Source organism: Capricornis sumatraensis, chromosome 4 (genome assembly GCF_032405125.1).
Source record: "Capricornis sumatraensis isolate serow.1 chromosome 4, serow.2, whole genome shotgun sequence".
Classification (NCBI taxonomy): Eukaryota; Metazoa; Chordata; class Mammalia; order Artiodactyla; family Bovidae; genus Capricornis; species Capricornis sumatraensis.
The window spans coordinates 93,394,945-93,408,168 of record NC_091072.1 but is presented as its reverse complement, the minus strand read 5'-3'; the positions used below and the strand labels follow the sequence as shown (position 1 = coordinate 93,408,168).

General features: G+C 44.7%; 1 protein-coding gene across 2 annotated transcripts in view; it reads left to right on the top strand.

Annotated features, from left to right (window-relative positions):
- The first annotated feature begins 12,236 nt into the window (after nt 1-12,236).
- Nucleotides 12,237-13,224, top strand: part of TBC1D30 (TBC1 domain family member 30) — a 44,094-nt gene continuing 43,106 nt past the window's right edge. For both annotated transcript variants that reach the window (XM_068971083.1, XM_068971082.1), the window contains exon 1: nt 12,237-12,411. In XM_068971083.1, coding sequence (XP_068827184.1) covers nt 12,237-12,411 — 175 coding nt within the window. The remainder of the gene's footprint in view (nt 12,412-13,224) is intronic.

Genomic DNA, 13,224 nt, shown 5'->3' with positions numbered 1-13,224 from the left:
CTCTTCTTGACATGAGTTTATGATGTTATTTATTGTTCATGTTCTTGTGCTGAGTGTCAGGTGTGTATGAGCCCCATGCTGCTTGCAGGCAGGGGAGGGGAGAGATCCAACAATGAAGAAGCCTTAGTCCCTGTGCTCAATGCAATTTATGACCCACTGAGAAGCGTGTAAATAATTCAAGGGCGTGGATGAATCAGGTGTGGGGGTGGGAGAAGTGTGGCGTCTGAAATATAGGCAGTTACCATTTAAAAATGTTCAGTCAGCAGGATCCCAACCTGATATTCTTTGTGTCATAGATGCAATTAAAAAAATTTACCGAGTTCTTACTGTATTTTAGGCCTCATGCTAGAAAATTATTTTGAACTTTCCTAAAATAGACTGTGGTACTTATTTTCAAGCATTAGGAAGATTTAAAGTTTAGAGAAGCCAGAGGTAACTTTATTTAGACATAATCTATTCCCTCCTTTGGAGCTGGTGTATCTGATTGATGTTGGCATTAGGCCAGAGTGACGTACCACCATGTGACACTCTGTGGCAAGCTGGGACAAAAGACAGTGGTAATTACAGGTGCCAGTGCTGCTACATTAAGTACATGAGTATACTAGGCCACACCTGTATTGCTTCGAGAAGAGAAGAGCACTTGGGAAGTATATTTAGTAAAAGTGTCTGCTTCCGTAGGAGTTTCTCTCTGTTACCGAAACTTTACATTGAGTTGCAAAACTAGGCCACAGAGATGACTATTTTTAAGACTACACTGGTGAATTCCTGTGTCTGTGGAGGTAAAGATAAAAGTGAGTATCAGTCACCAGACTTGCTACCCTTTAAAATGCTGAGGCCTGTATTGACTGACAGACAATAAAATTCCTCTTACCCCCAGGTCTCTGTCACCCATATAATTCAGGAGACATGTGTTTTCCTTTTAATGTAGCTCCTAATGTGATTTTCAATTCCTTTCTAATACCTGGCCTGGACTCTCAGACAATGAAAATAAAAATATAAAGACCATGTAAGATTTTTCATAAATACATAAAAATTCAGTTTGTTCAGGCTCCTCTTTTTAGGTCAAGAAAATATAACGATACATTTAAAAAATATCCTTAATGAGGATTGAAGCCTCATTAAGCCTCTTTTTTGCTTAAATGTCAGTTTACCTGAAACTATAATAATCCAAGCTGTATTCTCTAAGCATTAGAGTTGGTCAGTATTTATATTGGATGGAGGAATTCTTAGAAAGTAATAGACTCTGAATATCCGTTCAGTTGGTCTCAGAGAATCATAGTGTTGGAAGCTGTCTTACTGATGATAATAGTTGAGCCTCATCTCGTTTTAAGTGTCCTTTCACAGCACTCCTGACTGCTGGGCTTGCAGCCTCTGCCTGAGAACTCCAAAGAGAGGGTATTTGTCATCTCCCGAGGCTTCAATATACTGCAGGTAGAGTGTCCTTAAGTTGTGACGTGTGCCTCTCTGGAACCCCGTTTAGCGGTTCTGATTTTGCACTTTGAAGTGAACATGAATATATAGTCAATATTCCTTCCCCTGAGTGAGGGTATGAGGGTAGGAATGCTAAAGGGGAGCATCTGGTGAGGACCTCAAGGGGATGTTCTAGCCAGCAAGACTTTCCCTGTAAGTCAGGTCCTGGGCCTGCTGTGCAGACTTCTGGGTAGACTGTGAACAGGGCTATTTTATTTAACCTTTATTTTGTAGAGTTGTCAACAAACACTGAGGAAGACACCCCAGTGCAAAGGTATTGAGTGAGTGCTTTGCATCACTACAGTGTTAAGAGTCTTGACTTTCATTATGCGACCCCATTCTCACAATTACTTGAGTTCAGTTCGGTTCAGTCGCTCAGTCGTGTCCGACTCTTTGTGACCCCATGAATCGCAGCACGCCAGGCCTCCCTGTCCATCACCAACTCCTGGAGTTCACTCAGACTCACGTCCATCGAGTCGGTGATGCCATCCAGCCATCTCATCCTCTGTCGTCCCCTTCTCCTCCTGCCTCCAATCCCTACCAGCATTAGAGTCTTTTCCAATGAGTCAACTCTTTACATGAGGTGGCCAAAGTATTGGAGTTTCAGCTTCAGCATCATTCCTTCCAAAGAACACCCAGGACTGATCTCCTTTAGAATGGACTGGTTGCATCTCCTTGCAGTCCAAGGGACTCTCAAGAGTCTTCTCCAACACCACAGTTCAAAAGCATCACATCTTCAGCGCTCAGCCTTCTTCACAGTCCAGCTCTCACATCCATACATGACCACTGGAAAAACCTTAGTTGGCAAAGTAATGTCTCTGCTGTTCAATATGCTATCTAGGTTGGTCATAACTTTCCTTCCAAGGAGTAAGCATCTTTTAATTTCATGGCTGCAGTCACCATCTGCAGTGATTTTGGAGCCCCCCAAAATAAAGTCTGACACTGTTTCCACTGTTTCCCCATCTATTTCCCATGAAGTGATGGGACCGGATGCCATGATCTTCGTTTTCTGAATGTTGAGCTTTAGGCCAAATTTTTCACTCTCCACTTTCACTTTCATCAAGAGGATTTTTAGTTCCTCTTCACTTTCTGCCATAAGGGTGGTGTCATCTGCATATCTGAAGTCATTGATATTTCTCCTGGCAATCTTGATTCCAGCTTGTGCTTCTTCCAGTCCAGCGTTTCTCATGATGTGCTCTGCATATAAGTTAAATAAGCAGGGTGACAATATACAGCCTTGATGTACTCCTTTTCCTATTTGGAACCAGTCTGTTGTTCCATGTCCAGTTCTAACTGCTGCTTCCTGACCTGCATACAGATTTCCCAAGAGGCAGGTCAGGTGGTCTGGTATGCCCATCTCTTTCAGAATTTTCCATAGTTTATTGTGATGGAGTAAGTATCAAAGGGGAGAAATTGAAACCCAGAAATTGGGTATGGGCATTGGCATTCTAATCTTGGTCTCTCTCCCGAATCATCAGGAGCTTCCTTTTATTTTATTTTTCATTAAATTTATTTATTTTTAATTGAAGGATAATTGCTTTACAGAATTGTGTTGGTTTCTGCCAAAAATCAGCATGAGCCAGCCATAGGTATACATATGTCCCCCCCCTCAGGACCTTTCTGACACACCATGTTGCCTCCTGGAGGCCTTACCAGGTGCAGCTTTCACGGGTTTCCTCATCAGTTCACATGTTCTGTATCTTCTCTTCTGAATAAACCCAGGTGGGAAGTCTAAGTTTCCCAGGCCAGCTAAGTGAACATTCATATTAATTCAGCTCTCTCTCCTCTTTTTGATACCTCTGTAGCATTACCAGGAGAAGGCAATGGCAACCCACTCCAGTACTCTTGCCTGGAAAATCCCATGGACAGAGGAGCCTGGTAGGCTGGAGTCCATGGGGTCGCGAAGAATTGGACACGATTGAGCGACTTCCCTTTCACTTTTCACTTTCATGCATTGGAGAAGGAAATGGCAACCCACTCCAGTGTTCTTGCCTGGAGAATCCCAGGGACGGGGGAGCCTGGTGGGCTGCCGTCTATGGGGTTGCACAGAGTCGGACATGACTGAAGTGACTTAGCAGCATAGCATTACCATCAAAGTTGAGCATGTTGTTTTTAAAGCGTATTATTTCCTTTTTTCTCTCTAGGAACATATATTTCTAAGCCGAACTAATACACATCAATAGGTATGGGAAACCTCTCCTTTCATATCCCTCAACTGGATCAAAAAGAACTCGGAATAGTTTGGTTTAAAGGTTGGGAAATCTGAACTAAGTAGCCCAGTTGTGACCAGGTTGAACCATGGTTTCATCTTCTAAAGTGATTGGTCTGAGTTCTACTCTTGATGTGCAAATAAAAGGCTGATATCACAATTATGAGAAGAGCAGAGATGAGCTTTGTCCTTTTAGGCTTCTTTCAGGTGAAATTTAATAGTTCAATAAAATGAAGCCCTGGGAAAACACTGGAATGTCTGATACTTAGGAGGAGTAGAGATAATGGTATCCCTCCAAGTACTTGCATAGTAATTAATTTTTAATTGAATTATAGGGGATGTATAATATTATATAAGTTACAGATGTACAGTATAGTGGTTCACAATTTTTAAAGGTTATATTCCACTTATATTTATTATATTTGCTATAATCATGCTCCCTGACTTTGCACTGTACTATTAAGCTAGAGCAACCAAAACAGCATGGTGCTAGGAAAACTGGGCCTGTAAAAAAATGAAAGTAGAACATCGTATACATTGTCTAACATCATATACGAAAATAAAATGGATTGAAGACCTAAATGTAAGACTGGATACCATAAAACTCCTAGGGGAAAACATAGGCAGAACACTCTTTGACGAAAATCCTAGCAATATTTTTTTTTTTTTCTGCAAAGTATTTGAAATGAACCTTTCACACTGTCCTGTTACTACCTGCTTTGTCTGTCCCTCAGTAAATTTAAGCTTCTTGAAGGTAGAGAACATACTGAATTCAAACTTTTATTTCCCAGAGGCCATAGCACAATGCCTTTCCCACAGCAACTGAGGAATAACTTTTCACTAATGAATGAATGAATAACAGAAATTAAAGATGTCTTATATGGTCAACATAAACCTTCCTTAAGTGGTGTTGAATCAATTTGTGTTATTATTATTTTAAAAAATTATTTATTTTTGGCTGCACTACCCACTCCAGTGTTCTTGCCTGGAGAATCCCAGGGATGGGGAAGCCTGGTGGGCTGCCGTCTATGGGGTCGCACAGAGTCGAACACTACTGAAGTGGCTTAGCAGCAGCAGGTCTTCATTGGTGTGCTTGGGCTTTCTCTAGGTGTGGTGAGTGGGGCTACTCTGTTGCAGTGCATGGGCTTCTCATTGCAGTGGCTTCTCTTGTTGTGGAGCAGGGACTCTAGGCACGTGGGTTTCAGTAGCTGCAGCACATGGACTCAGTATTTGTGGCCCACAGGCCCAGCTGCTCCACAACATCCAGGATCCTCCTGGACCAGGGATCAAACCTGTGTTCCCTGCCTTGGCAGATGGACTCCCAACCACTGGACAACGGAGGAAGTCCCTCAATTTCCATTCTTTTGAGGCAAGAAAATACTTTCTAGAAAATAGAAAATCTTGGGTTAGCTATGCATCTAAAGTTATGTGGACCTGGCTGCAGGGTTTTACATGTGTTTCCAGGGTGGTACTCTGAAATAGGGCTTCACTCCAGCTGCTGCTGCTGCTGCTAAGTCGCTTCAGTCATGTCCGACTCTGTGCGACCCCAGAGATGGCAGCCCACCAGGCTCCCCCGTCCCTGGGATTCTCCAGGCAAGAACACTGGAGTGGGTTGCCATTTCCTTCTCCAATGCATGAAAGTGAAAAGTGAAAGTGAAGTTGCTCAGTCGTGTCCGACTGTTAGCGACCTCATGGACTGCAGCCTATCAGGCTCCTCCGTCCATGGGATTTTCCAGGCAAGAGTACTGGAGTGGGGTGCCATTGCCTTCTCCATCACTCCAGCTAGGAATTAAATTTTTATTAGATAAGTTTTGAATTTGAAACTTTCTGGTTTGTAAATAAAACTGGTTATCCTTAAAATACTTCATCCAAGATATTCGAGCATGCTGGGGGGAAATATTCAGTTCAGTTCAGTCACTCAGTCGTGTCCAACTCTTTGCAACCCCATGAATGACAGCACGCCAGGCCTCCGTGTCCATCACCATCTCCTGGAGTTCACTCAGACTCATGCCCATCGAGTCCGTGATGCCATCCAGCCGTCTCATCCTCAGTCATCCCCTTCTCCTCCTGCCCCCAATCCCTCCCAACATCAGAGTCTTTTCCAGTGAGTCAACTCTTCACATGAGGTGGCCAAAGTACGGGAGCTTCAGCTTCAGCATCATTCCCTCCAAAGAAATCCCAGGGCTGATCTCCTTCAGAATGGACTGGTTGCATCTCCTTGCAGTCCAAGGGACCCTCAAGAGTCTTCTCCAACACCACAGTTCAAAAGCATCAATTCTTCGGCATTCAGCCTTCTTCACAGTCCAACTGTCACATCCATACATGACCACAGGAAAAACCATAGCCTTGACTAGACGGACCTTAGTCAGCAAAGTAATGTCTCTGCTTTTGAATATACTATCTAATTTGGTCATAACTTTTCTTCCAAGGAGTAAGCATCTTTTAATTTCATGGCTGCAGTCACCATCTGCAGTGATTCTGGAGCCCCAAAAAATAAAGTCTGACACTGTTTCCACTGTTTCCCCATCTATTTCCCATGAAGTGATGGGACCAGATGCCATGATCTTCGTTTTCTGAATGTTGAGCTTTAAGCCAACTTTTTCGCTCTCCTCTTTCACTTTCATCAAGAGGCTTTTTAGTTCCTCTTCACTTTCTGCCATAAGGGTGGTGTCATCTGCATATCTGAGGTGATTGATATTTCTCCTGGCAATCTTGATTCCAGCTTGTGTTTCTTCCAGTCCAGCATTTCTCATGGCGTACTCTGCATATAAGTTAAATAAGCAGGGTGACAATATACAGCCTTGACGTACTCTTTTCCTATTTGGAAGCAGTCTGTTGTTCCATGTCCAGTTCTAACTGCTGCTTCCTGACCTGCATACAGATTTCTCAAGAGGCAGGTCAGGTGGTCTGGTATTCCCATCTCTTTCAGAATTTTCCATAGTTTATTATGATCCACACAGTCAAAGGCTTTGGCATAGTCAATGTTAGGGAAATGTTAGGTGTGGTTTTGTTTTGGAAAATATCTGATTAAAAGCATGATTCTGAGAAAGCATAAGCAGGGACCATTGGAACATAGAAGATGGTGCTGAGTGTGATTTGGTGTTGAAATTTCAAAGCTTCTCTGTTCCGTGTGCAACAGAATTCTATCTCTGAGATAAACAAAATAGAAAAGCTACACCTAATTGTCTTCAAGGATGCTTGTGTTTAAGTAGAAACATAGGTTTTATGACTAAGAGAAACCATTCAAAAAGAAACAAAATGGTCCAGGATATTACGTGATGTGTCAGGTAACTGTAAGGTTCTTCCTTTCCTCTCCGTCTCTCTCATGAGGGAAAATGGTTATGACGATGTGTCCATGGGCTCGTAGTTGTGTGGGCTCCTTCCTGGGTAATGAGTTGAAGGAGCTATTTATTAAGGCCCTACTTTTAGTTCAATCTGAGGAAAGAACTTATGGGACTGGTCACAGTTTACTGTCCCTTTAGGAGATATGACTTTTCCTATTTAGGAGTTGCTCACGGTCCTGCAGAAATCATGGGGAGAGCAGAGAGAGGAGACTTTATGTCACCAGTGTGTGTGTGTGTGTGTGTGTGTGTGTGTGTGTGTGCGCGTGCACTCAGCTGTGTCCGACTCTTTGTGACCCCATGAACTGTAGCCTGCCAGGCTCCTCTGTCCATGGGATTTCCCAGGTAAAAATACTGGAGGGGGTTGCCTTTTCCTGCTCCTGGGGATCTTCTCGACCTAGGAATCAAACCTGCGTCTCCTGCATTGGCAGGTGGCTTCTTCACCACTGTGCCACCTGGGAATGCCACCAGACCACCACCCTTTTCATTAGCACAAATGCAAAGACATACCAGACTTGCCAGGTGGCTCAGTGATAAAGAATCTGTGTGCCACACAGGCAGATTTCCTTCTGGAGAAGGAAATGGCAACCCCTCCAGTATTACCTAGGAAATCTCATAGACAGAGATGCCTGGCGGGCTACAGTGCATGGGGTCACAAAAGGGTCAGACACAACTTAGCAACTAAACAACAACAGAAGACATACTGTCTCCTGCCTGATGAAGGACAGCGCTGGGCCTGATGTCTGGAACGTCTCTTCTAACTCTCAAACACTTGTGAGCTTGAGCACAGCTGCCAGAGAGAAATGAAGCCGGGAGGAGGAATTCAAGCCACCTCCTCAGAGTGGGCCAACTCCCTTTGCTTCCTCTCTCTTTGCTTCAGGTTTTCAGAGCTTTTTCTCTTGGTAACTGTCACTACTTGCTCTGTTCAGTCCCCAGAGATAAACACATAGGCCCTTTTTCTTTTAAGATTTACCTGTTAAAAATAGCAGCATTAGGGAATCACAGAAACCCCGGACCTGATTCCCTTCTGGAAGCCCCGGGGGACTTGGCTTTTATTTCTTAAAAATGTTGGACTTGCTTTTCCTGCTAACTTGTCTCCTTTTTCCATTAAAGGAGTCATATGCTCTCAAGAAAGCTTCACCGCCAGCATGTAGGCCTGGAGATGCACAACAAGCTGAATGATCCCTACTTTCTTGTTTTGGCCTGGAGCTTGCATCTCTGGGGATATACTATGGGTATTGGACTCTGAGATGTTCAGAGTATTTCCTCAAGCACTTATTTTCTTTGGCAAGCCAGTAACAGATTCTCATCCAATGTGAAGTTTTTGGTTTTCCTAAATTCAGCTTAAATCATAACTGCTCTGGACTATGCCAAAGGCTGATTTGCCCAAACGTGAATTCACAGATATTATTTGATTAGGAAAAATCACTCAATTAGTGAAGAGTGATGATAAGTTGGCTTTGGGTGGAAATCTCACCAGCTAAGATCCTCCAGCTGAGTTCATGTCGGCATTGTTTCCTCTATGAGTTGACTTCAGATGACATCTTTATCTTTTGCTTTTAGAAAACAATATTCCAGGCACGAATAAGAAACTGTGAGTCATACAATAAATATAATGCTAGGCTTGTGCTGTGACTGTTTTTAGAGCATTGTATTTTAGTGCTTAATTATCTGTTTACTACAAAAGTTGGCAGTCTTGGCTTTCCTCTCCCATGTAAACAAAATAATATTATTTGATTCCTTCATTTTGTATTGCTTTAATAGTAGAAACTCTTAAATTTTTTTTGTGTGTGTCGACTTCTATGTAGTTTAGGACGAGAAATTTTCAATAAACTTTTTTTTTAAGAGTTTTTTCTTGTAATAAATCTAAGTGCAATAAGATTTTGATCTTGAAGGTAAACAAGCCCCTGTCACTAACAGTAAGAGAAATGCTGTAACTGAAGAATTTCAGAGGCAAACCTTTTTGTCAGCCATGACATATCTGGGTGAGCTGGCAGTCTGAGGTCTATACTCGAGCTTTGGCAGCCTAGAGATATGATTTCTTCAATTCACTGAGAGTTGAGTGAACTCAGGGATATTGACTGCTGTTAACTGGTCAGTGTGTTCTCTCCTCGGTGGCAAAGTCTCTACATGAAGCCAAATGCAATCAAAAGTTTGCTTGGTGAACATGGAGTCTGAGCCAAAGGGTATGGGATGGTCTGAGTGGTGGATGTCAGCCAGGCCTAGATGTCCTCCTCTCTAGCCTGGAGGCAGTGTTGTAGAGCAGCATCCATTTCTCCTCCTCTCGGCTGGTGAGGCTGACTTTCCTGCTGGCCCAGTGCTAAAACCTGAATATGAGTAGCCTTTCGTGTTAAAAGAGAATGTAAACCCTCTGTGGTTTGAGCATATGAGACTTCTGGGAAACCAAGCCATGTGTCCACTTCCCAGCTGGATTTTCTGTCTCCTTCCAGTTTTCTTCCTTTAACTATGGGTGTTCAATACCATCTTCGCCCAGGGGATTGTGTTGCCCTCTAAAAAACTGGCCAACGTCAAACATCAGATGGGCTTCCCGGGTAGCTCAGTGGTAAAGAATCTGCCTGCAGTGCAGGAGGCCCAGGTTCAGTCCCTGGGTTGGGAAGGTCCTCTGGAGAGGGAAATGGCAACCCACTCCAAAATGCTTGCCTGGAGAATCCCATGGGCAGAGGAGCCTGGCAGGCCACAGTCCATGGGGTTGCAAAGAGTCAGACTGAGGGACTGAGCACGCATAGTTGATTTACAATGTTGTGCTAGTTTCTGGTGTATAGCAAAGTAATTCACTTATATATGTATCTACTTTTCATATTGTTTCCCATTACGGTTTATTACAGAATATTGAATGTAGTTCCCCATGCTATGCAGATGTACCTTGTTGTTTATTTTATATACAGGGGTTCGTATTTGCTAATCCTAGGCTCCTGATTTACCCCTTTTCCACCCCCATTCTCTTTTGGAAACTGTTAAGTCTGTTTTCTATGTCTGTGAGTCTGTTTCTGTTTTGTGAATGAGTTCATTTGTGTCATGTTCTGGATCCCTCATATTAGTGATATCATATGGTATTTGTCTTTTTCTGACTTAACTTCCCTTATGGCTCCGCTGGTAAAGAATCTGCTTGCGATGTGAGAGACCTAGGTTGGGAAGATCCCCTGGAGAAGGGAAAGGCTACCCACTCCAGTATTCTGGCCTGGAGAATTCCATGGACTGTATAGTCCATGGGGTTGCAAAGAGTTGGATGCAACTGAGCGACTTACTTCACTTCACTTCTGACTCACTTCACTTAGTATGATGACATGTAGGCCCATCTATGTTGCTGTAAAAGAATGTTACTCCATTCTTATGGCTGAGTAGTACTCCATTGTGTATATATACCACATCTTTTTTTATCCATTCATCTGTCCATTAGCAGCCATTGTTTTTGATGCTCAAAATATTCCAAATAGGCCAATAGTATCCTGTTTGTGTGGCTCTCATGTCTTTTTGACATGACTCAGTCTTGAAGCACCGCCTTTCTTCCTTTGTTTATCAAGATGTTTCTAAAGGAACCCTGATTCCTTTTAGTGGGGAATGAGTTTTAGAGACCAAATTCTGGGTGCTAGGGTTATTCAGTGATGCTGGATGGCTCTTAGTTCTCAACCTATTCAGTGGCTTTATATGTATTTTTGAAAAGAAAAAAGATGAGTTCATACATTATTTCCATTTAAGATATACTGTTGCAGGATTAAAAAACTTGATTTCTTTGTACACTTTTTTGTTACATTGAAAACACCTTGGTTCCTTTTGACATTAGCATCATTTATTTAGGTTATTCTATAGTGTACATAAGAATTAAAAAACCCAATATTTTTAATAACAATAATGCTACAGAGTGACATTTAAGATTTCTTTGTATTCTATTTGCTCTTAAAAGGTATACCACCATTCTGCAAACATAATACTATACTCTAAAGCAACTTATTTTTTTCTGGGTTCTTCTGCCATCAAAAGGATATTGAATTAGGTTCATGTGTTTCTATTCATTTATAAATTTTAGAGTTTCCTTTTTGTTTGATTTATTAATATTATTACTATAATGTATTAATACTATTAATAACCATTAATAATATCAATGTTATTCCAGATTCCAAACTGCATAAGGTACATTCAGAGAAATCTGTTTTCTATTCCTCTTTCTTCTGCATTGTTCTCTTCCATATAAATACTATTTATTTTTTTAATCCATCTGTTGTGCCTTTTCTAAATATACAAATATCTTCGTATTTCCCTCCACATCCTTTCCTTTCTTATGACTCATTCACCTTTATGATTAATATCCATTGGAGAATGTCGGAATGCCCTAGTTTATGAATGACTTAAAAACAGCAGTAATTATTGCTAGTAGTTTTGACTACTGAAGTACCTGGCTGGAGAGATGGAGGAGCCACTTTAAAACACCCTGCTTTTAAGAGGAACAGTTTTATTTTTAATTCCACTCTTCCAAAAGAAACAGCCATAATAATAATAATATTATATATTTAATTAATATATAATTAACATACAGCATCTATACATTAATAATATTAATATATAATACTACTAATAATGATAATAATACTTTTAACGTGCTTCCCATGCCCCTCTAAGATGCCGGGAAAGGGTTTGACACAATTTGGGATGAAGCTGGTACTTCACCATCCACCAGCTACTCACTGGTGTTCTGCGCCTGAGACGGGCTCCCTTTGGTGCTCCCTCCAGCGTCTCAGATCTTGGGAGAAACACGGAGATCTCTGTCACTGCTCCTGGTCTCGCCGTTGCTCAGCCGCCCGCGCCCGGGCTGGGGGTGCTCCGCGGCGCCCCACGCAGGTGCCGGGAGCCTGCCAGGCGTTGGGGAGCTAAGGCTGCCCCGCCTGCGCACGGTGATGCCGGGATTGGGGGCGGGAGCGCCGCCTCCGTCTCCGAGCACTCGATCGCTCCCGCCCTCCTCCCCGCCCCAAGCCCTCTCCAAGCCTCAGCCTGGCTGGCTCCGCACTGCAGATGCCTGCCTGCCGCCCCACTCTCGGCAGCTCCCACGGTTCTCCCCGGCCCCCTCTATTCCTGAGCATTCTCGCTGCTTCCCAGGGACCCTCGACTAAGCGATCTCACCAAGCCCCCCGCGCGCGCCAAGCCGCTACGCCAGCGGAGCGGCGGGAACCCAGGCGGAGTGCGGGATCCCAGGGGGCTCTCGGATGCGGCAGGACAAGCTGACCGGCTCCCTGAGACGTGGAGGGAGATGCCTGAAGCGGCAGGGTGGTGGCAGCGGCGGCGGTGGTGGCGGCGTGGGCACCATCCTGAGCAATGTGCTCAAGAAGCGCAGCTGCATTTCTCGGACCGCGCCCCGGCTGCTCTGCACCCTGGAGCCGGGTGAGGACCCGGGGCGGCAGAGGGGAGCACTGGAGAGTAGCGTGGCGTCCCCGGCGCTGGTGCCTTTGCCTTAGCTGAGACTCCGCTAGGCCCGGGATCACCCGCCGACGGCGGGTGCTGGGTGCCGCGGCTCGGCGCAGGCGGGACTGGGTCGGCCTGGGAGGGAAAAGCGAGGACCCAGGCCTGGCCGGGGCAGCGGCCTCCCTAGGCGCGGAGGAGGCTGCTCCCGCCGGCTGCCCCTGCGCCCCCACCCCGCGGCCTGTGAGTGGTCCAGCCCTGGCTTGTGCCCGGAGCTGCTGTTGGTGCGCTCGGGGAAGTGCTGGCGGCTGCCTGGGCTGTCAGAGGCCGCGCAACCAATTGTGCTTTGGACGCACAAGAAGCCACACCTTAGAGGAGGTGTGGGAGGCGGAGAAAGGCACAGGTTTGATACTTGGAGTCAGAGGGAAAGGTAGTGACCGCGAAGGAAAAAAAATCGGGTGCATTTTCTTGAGCGTCCCTGCTTGGTGAGTGCTGGGATCATATCACCAGGAGCCTCCGGGTGGAGCGCAGGCAGGAAATACTCCTGCAAAGCAGAGATCCTTTCTGTAGGCAAAGACCGAGTGAGCTGCCTGTGTTAGGCTAGGCCCTTTCTGCTGTCAGCCTGTGTTTACACATCCCTGCATCTCCAGGCTGCATAACTCCGCGCCCGCTCCCTCACCCGGCATTCCTCCCCGGGGGTTTTATGAGCCCAGCCCTGGCGTGCTCAGGCCCCTGGGTATAAGGCTTAGTGGTTAGGAGTGGCCGCAGAGGAAGCCAGCTGTGCCCGGACCCGTG